We start from the raw sequence: 7,667 nt of genomic DNA on the forward strand, positions 1-7,667 counted from the left end.
TCGCTGCGTGGGCCATCGACTTCCAACAGTGGTGGGCCTTACTGTTGTGTGTGTGTGTGCGTTTGTGAGAGAGAGAGAGAGAGAGAGAGAGAGATACAATATTAATTAAGCATTCAATTGCTTTATTTTCTTAAGTGATCACAATTAGATTAGACAAGGTTCCTCTTCTGCGTCCATATACAGGTTCTGAAACCCAATTTGCAGAGTAAGTAATTTTGTATTGCTTTTTGTCGTTTTCATTCTTGATTTTGTATTTGCTTTTTATGGTTTTCATTCTTGATTTTTTATTTATCCATGTGTTATCTATATATGCTGGTATTAACTTTGTATAATTAACTGGTTTATATCCGTGTTGTTCTTGAACTTTTTGTTTTGAATATGTTCCATATTTGTTTCTACTTTAGCGTTGTTTTCTAGTTTTTTTGCACTGATTGCGTGTGTATCTCAATCTTAATTTCAATTGTTGATACTATATATATATATGGAAAATCATTTAGAGTTCTATAGTCAGACCCTAATCATCACATCAAAATTGTCCGAGACAGGTTTGGGGCAGGCCCCCTTTTCCATCACATTCCGGAAAAAAAAAATGATTTCTTAAATAAAACAAAAGAAATTATATTAGTTTATGAATTGGTAAAGGGATGAAAATATTAATTGCGTTTTAGTTTATGAAAAGTATGCTACTATCATTAGGATTATTTTGTAGTATTAAAGTAATTATGCAATATAAACGGAATGGTAACTGTCCCAAATTGGGACAGGATTGATATCCACACGAACCGGTAATTTGGGTAATTTGCCATCTTTATATACATGCACACACAATGGTATTCAATAGGTTTTAGACAGATAGGATTCTGTAATTTTACTAGTCTTCCATCTTCATGCTTAAATTATTATTATAGATGGGTAGTTGGTTGGCTTTGTTTATTTATTTTTAACAGTTCAAGTGTTATTCATATAATATTTTGGTATTGATTTGTCTGAAGGATCGCTTCTTTTTTCTTTTTTCTTTTTTCACAATTCAAGCTTCCATATAATATGTTGGTATTGATTTACTAGTTTTCTTTCTTCATCTTAAGGTAACTGCTTTGATGACTAAATTCTAGTATTATTATGAAAAGAAGGTCATTTAGGGAATTTTAATCGGGTTAGATTTTTGGCTACATGCATCAATGGACTTCAATGTTATCTGTTTAAAGTTTACCATTGAAATTTAATTGTATAAATCAAGTGGCAAAATAATAAAAAATATAGGGTGAAGTGCACTTACGGTAAGTGACTTACCAACCTTCTACTATTCTTACCCAAAGCATATGTTTTACATTTGAAAAAAAAAAAAAAAAAAAAAAAAAAAAAAAAAGCTTGACACCATTCATTTTAAAAAATAGAGGATGCCGAGTATATTACAAGGGTGTTAAAACCACTTCACCCTAAAAAAATTAGGAAAAATTAGGAAACTTTAATCGAATACGTCTCCTTTTGGCTCACATATATATGATCCATGCAATAGGATGAGGCTATGCTGATCCATTAATACTTTTAATTATGTGTGCCGTAAAAAAGTATCATTTTCCATCATGTAGTCGATGCAGAATATCTTCCATCTTATAGAATGGAAGAGAGATTGTGTGTGCTTTTTCTGTTACTATAATGCATACAATTCAAAGTTAATCTTTGTTTCCCTTGTAGATAGATGGAAGAGCGAAAATGGGAGGATTTAAACTTGGATTGCTTGTTGAATGTGTATGAGAGATTGGGAGTTGAATCTCTGGTATTGGACATTCCCTTCGTGTGCAAGTCATGGTACAAAGCAACTCTCAGTCCACAATGTTGGCGGCACATTAAGCTTCCTATGTTATCATGTGATTTCGGGTCAAGATTAAAGTATGCGGATCGTGTTGAAGAGCTTGGTGTTCGTGGAATCATTAAGTTTGCCATCAAGCGTAGTGCTAGATCTGTTGTTTCACTAGAGATGCCCGGCAATCTTTCCTGCAAATCTGATAAAGATCTCTTAGTTTATATTGCAAATGAGTAAGTTATCTAAACTACATTAGGAGAATCCTGTTTCTCCAGTGTTTCTTAACCATTTTGACAATTGTTTAGTCTTATTAGATGAAGTGCCAAGTGAAAAATACGTTGAATGAAACATTAGTACACGTGAATCTGCTGAGAGGAAATTAACTTTGAGACATATCTAACCTTTGACATTTTTTCAATGAAATTGAACACTTCTTATCTTTTCGGAATCTGTCATATGTTAGCTTGTGACCTAATATTATAGCCTTAAAAAAGAATGTCTTTCTTACATAGAAAAACTCATAACTGCTCTGGTGCATTTATGGTTATTGCTTCTGTGAACATAGTAGCTAAATAATCTCAACGTTTACATAAGGCAAATATTGTATAATTGTTCTGTTTTCTGCAATCTTTTCCATCCCTCTGTGTAAATAACCCAATATTGGTTCATAGTCAATAACATCTTCACCATCTAGCGTAACGATGAGTTGAATAACACCATGCATTGATGGGTGAGATCCGGGGGGAAAAGTGTTGCTAAATTTATACCATCCGTTATTTCATATGCGACTCTAGGTCAAACTAAAACAAAACAAAAAAAATTCTTGGTAGGTGTGATCCATTGAACATAGATCCAATTTTTCAATTTTTTGGATTCCATGGAATTTCTGGTGGTATCAAGATGCCACCGTGTCGGGATATCTTATCTGTCTCTCCCGGAAAATGAATATCTCCATAAAAGATTTTAAGTTCAATTCTTTTGGAATTTATTTGACATTGAATTTTTTTTTTTTTTTTTCAGGTGTCCTGTCTTGAAAGATTTGACATTGTCTACTGATCTATCAGCGAGTGAAATGTCCATCATTCCCGGCCTTATAAGCAAATGGAAAAATTTGGAAAGGTTAACCCTAGAATACAGCTCTTATATGCAAGAAATTCTTACACAAGTCAGCCTTCATTGCAAGAACTTTGTTGGGTTAGCTTTTGGGACAGGGATGCATGGGATGTAGCCGCATTACTGCCAAACCTTAAGTATTTGGATCTGAGTTATGCACACCTTTACGATGCCCATCTAGATATTATTTTGCAAGGCTGCAAAGAACTTCTTTATCTTGATGTTCGGTATTGCGTAGGTTTTGAGGAGGATGATGATGAAATATTGAAGCTTGCCTCTCATATTCCTACATTCTTGTGTGAGGGTTCAATACGAGGGGACTTGTCAGATGATGAAGAAGCATACCATGTAAATAAATTTTGGTCCAGACAAAAAGAACTTTATCCTCCTATATATGGATGAAAATTATGCAGGGACTTATACTATATTAAACTTTATCTTATAACTTGATTTTGTAATAGGTTTTTGTTAACAGATTTTTTATTTTCTTTATTTCGTCATTTCTTATCATCCATTTCTCAGACAATCCATTATATAACAATGGTTCTATGCTAGTACTGAGGAGGCCCCGGATGACATGGGCCGGATCCGACTTGCAAACACTACATTCAGTCCGTACAGCTGGGTCGGCCCATATAAAGACACTGCCATATGGGCCGAACGCGAGTAAGCCCATCAAAGGTGACCAGGACTTATGGAGGAATAGGCCCAGATCTAGCAATCAGTAAATATCTTGTAAATATCTTGTAAATATCTATAAATAGGATAAGGAATGGAAAGGTGGGGGATCTTTTTGGGGTTGAGGTGTAAGAATTCTAGAGAGAGAAAGAGGGGAAGGAATTTCTTGCATCTTCAATTGGCGCCGTCTGTGGGAAACGCATGAAAGTTTGGTTGATCAATGAGGAATATCGAGTGGATTCAAACCAATTCGGTTGATCGAGACTCGATCTTTGGGATTTGGATCCAGATCTGAGCGATTGTGACCTACTCTGGAGGAATTACAATTCTTGAAGCTTTGGCAGGAGTGACTTGAGATCTACGCAACAACGAGTTGTTCGATTGTGGCAGGATCTGACGGATTTAGAGTTCAGACAATTCAGATCTCGTAAACAGTGAGCATAATTTGGAGAATTAGAAGCCAGATCTAAAAATTCCTACTCACGAAGCTCGGATCTACTCGCGAACTTGAGATTAATGCCTTTACTCCGTTCGGGAATAATGATAGGTGAAAGCTCCAATCCGATGGAGGCTGTCCAGCAAACAAAGCTTGAGGAATTGATGAACTTGATTGAAGCTCTCAAAAAAGAGAATGCAGAATTGAAAGCTGGAATGCAACATCGGCAAATACCTGCGGTTTCGCATCCACTTCCGGTCGGAGAAGGAGGTGTTCAATCTAATATCGCGCATCAAAGCGAACAGGACGAGAACAATCAGTCAGCTCACCACCGTGATGAAAGGATGATGGACAATTTGCCGCCAAATGTTCGTCGAGTTGAAGATCACGAAGGATCGACTCACGTTGATCCGCATCGGGAAAGGTTCAACCGAGAGGAAGTGATGGAGGTTGATCGCCGTCGAGTAGCGTCGCCTTGGCAAAGAGAGTTCATAGAGGAACGGTCGTTCGATCCGTCTTACCGGCCCTCCATGGTTACTATCACTCATCACGGTTCGGAGGGCAGAACCGTAACTCACAGAGCTACCGCTGGACTCCAGAGAGAGAATGAAGCTCTCCGATCCGCAGCTCGGACGGTGGATTCACCATTCACCGACGAGATCTTGAATGCCCCGCATCCAAGGAAGTTTGCTATGCCAGTCTTTATTCTGTTCGACGGAACGACCGATCCGATCGATCATGTGTATCATATCCAGTTGAAGATGGCCCTGAATACGGAAAACGATTCTTTAATGTGCAAATGTTTCCCTACAAGCCTAGCCGGACCGGCACTCAGCTGGTTCAAAAACTTGCCTAGGAGCTCCATTGGTAGTTTCAGAAACCTGTGCGATCGGTTCATAAGCCAGTATTATGGGAACAAGCGCCCGCCGAAGGACATCTCGAGCCTATTCACGATGAGGCAGCACAAGGATGAACGTCTCCAGGCCTTTCTTACCAGGTTTAATCTCACTAAGAGTATGGTGATCGAATGTCACCCTTCTACAGCAGTTCAAGCCTTCAAGTTAGCCATGACACGCGGAACTCCGTTTCACACCAGTCTGGTAGTGAACACGCCGACTACTATGGATGAACTCAATGAAAGAGCCGATGGCTTTGTGCGCCTAGAAGAAGAGGAGGTAGCTAATGCTCGGACAACGTCGCTTGTGTCGACCGAGGAAAAGTCCAAGGCAAAGATCAGGCAGAAGCAGGCTCAGCCGCAACGTCAGACCTCTTGGAAGGCAGAAAAAAGGTCCAGGGAGGAAGAGCTGATTACTCCGCTGAAGGTCACTCTGGCGAGGCTGTATCAGGAGAACAAAGATAAGTTTCATCCACCACTGCCAATTAGGCAACCCCTCGAACAGAGGGATCAAACTAAACATTGTGCTTTTCATTCTTATTTCGGTCATCAGACTAACGAGTGCAGGAACCTGAGGAGGCAAGTGGAGATGTTGATAGCTAGAGGGGAGTTCGCGAGTTATGTTTAAGGTTCGGCGATGGAGCAGAATCGACCGGTGGAACAAATAAAAAGGAGTCATAAACAAAGCTCCCACAATTCACAACCAGTTCGTATAATCAATGCTATCCATGGTCGACCCGAGCCTAGTGAAGAGTCAGACGAGCTGCTCCGGGTGCGCCTGCGGCAGGCGCAGATGAAGAAAAGGATCGGCAGTGTGAATACTCTACACCAGCAGAGCCCGTCGATGCAGATAAAGTTCGACTGGACAGACCTGCAGCGTGTTCAACTGCCTCATGACGACCCGTTGGTAGTCAGTTTGACAGTGGCAGATTGCTTGGTGCGCAGAGTTCTGATCGATCCTGGGAGCAGTGCGAATGTCATGCCGAGGGACACATTTGACAGGCTCGAGATTAAACCAGAGAGGCTCAAGCCCACTGGAAATCCCTTGTTAGGGTTCGATGGGAAGAGGGTGGAGCCCGTCGGGATGGTGGAAGTGGAAGTTCAAGCTGCAGAACGAGCTCTTATGGAAACTTTTGTGGTTGTGGAAATTCACCCCTCGTATAATCTCCTGATGGGAAGAGGATGGATTCACAGAGTCCAAGGTGTACCCTCAACTCTGCATCAGGTCATGAGGTGCCTCGGACCCGATGGAGATAAAGTGATAGACATTCGGGGGGATCAGGTTGCAGCCAAAGAGTGTTATTCCGTCACACTAAAGCATGCTGGGAAAGGAAAGGCGCCCGTCCGTTCGGCAAGCCCCAGATAGCAATTACAGGAACCTCCGCTCGAGCAGAATGGGGTGGAGGAGTCAGTTGACTTGACCGAGGAGCCCCTTCTGGATGTGCAGATCGATCAGTCCAGGCCAGAATGAACTACCAGAGTAGGTATAAGACTGACCAGAGAAGAGCAGCAAGAGCTAGTGGATTTCTTGTCCCACAATGCCGACGTATTTGCATGGAGTCACCTAGACATGCCTGGAATTAGTCCTTCCGTATCCTGTCATTCCCTGAATGTCAATCCCAATTTCAAACCAGTGAAACAGAAGCAGCGAAGATTTGCTCCAGAACGTAATCAGATCATAGCGGAAGAAGTCGATAGGCTGCTTGATGCGGGATTTATCAGAGAGGTGCACTACCCTGATTGGTTGTCCAACGTCGTTGTTGTGCAGAAGAAGAATGGGAAATGGCGAGTATGCATTGATTTCACCAATTTGAACAAAGCCTGTCCGAAGGACAGCTTCCCGCTGCCTAAGATTGATCAAATGGTGGATGCCACCACTGGGTATGAGCGTTTAACCTTTCTGGACGCTTATTCAGGTTATAATCAGATTCCTATGGACCCCGCAGATGAAGAAAAAACTTCTTTTGTCACCGAGCGAGGAACATACTGCTACAAAGTTATGCCTTTCGGACTAAAGAATGCGGGAGCAACTTATCAAAGACTTGTTAGCAAAGTTTTTAAGAATCAAATGGGTAAGATTGTGGAAGCCTATATTGATGATATGGTGGTAAAGAGTAGAAAGAAGGATGATCATCTGAAGCATCTGCAAGATGTATTTGATGTACTAAAGCGATATGGGATGAGGCTCAATCCAACCAAGTGCTCGTTCGGTGTGAGTTCCGGACAGTTTCTGGGACACGTGGTCAACCGCAGAGGCATCGAAGTTAGCCCCGCTCAAGCAGAGGCTTTGATTAAGAATGCCGAGCCAAAGACGATCAGAGAGGTGCAAGCCCTCACAGGACGAATAGCTGCATTAAGTCGATTTATTTCAAAATTGTCAGATCACTGCAAACCATTCTTTGACACGATTCGGAGCCATGGAAGGCAGGTCTGGGGGGATGAGCAACGGCAAGCATTGACTCATTTGAAGGAATATATGCAGAATCCACCAGTCCTGTCAGCCCCAGATCCGGAAGAAAAGTTATTTCTATATCTTGGAGTATCTGGTGTCGCGACGAGTGCTGTTCTGATTCGTTGCAAGGAAGGGGTGCAATACCCGGTATTTTATGTAAACAAAACACTGACGGAGGCAGAAAAAAGATACTCAAAGGCCGAACGGGTGGTACTTGCACTTGTAAATGCAAAAAGAAAGTTGAGGCATTATTTCGAATCCCACCCCATAGCTGTTCTAACGACTTTCC

At 41.3% G+C, this 7,667-nt stretch overlaps 1 protein-coding gene across 1 annotated transcript; it reads left to right on the top strand.

The window, feature by feature from the left end:
• Positions 1-1,699: 1,699 nt before the first annotated feature.
• Positions 1,700-3,319, top strand: LOC132273045 (F-box protein FBW2-like). Its single transcript, XM_059774078.1, has 3 exons — positions 1,700-2,037; positions 2,825-2,923; positions 3,016-3,319. Exons 1-3 carry the CDS (start codon positions 1,700-1,702, stop codon positions 3,317-3,319), a joined length of 741 nt encoding a protein of 246 aa, XP_059630061.1.
• The last annotated feature ends 4,348 nt before the right edge of the window (positions 3,320-7,667 follow it).

The sequence above is a fragment of the Cornus florida genome, unplaced genomic scaffold (assembly GCF_030987335.1).
Source record: "Cornus florida cultivar Cherokee Brave unplaced genomic scaffold, ASM3098733v1 CherokeeBrave_3.0.0_Hap2_Chr09, whole genome shotgun sequence".
Classification (NCBI taxonomy): domain Eukaryota; kingdom Viridiplantae; phylum Streptophyta; class Magnoliopsida; order Cornales; family Cornaceae; genus Cornus; species Cornus florida.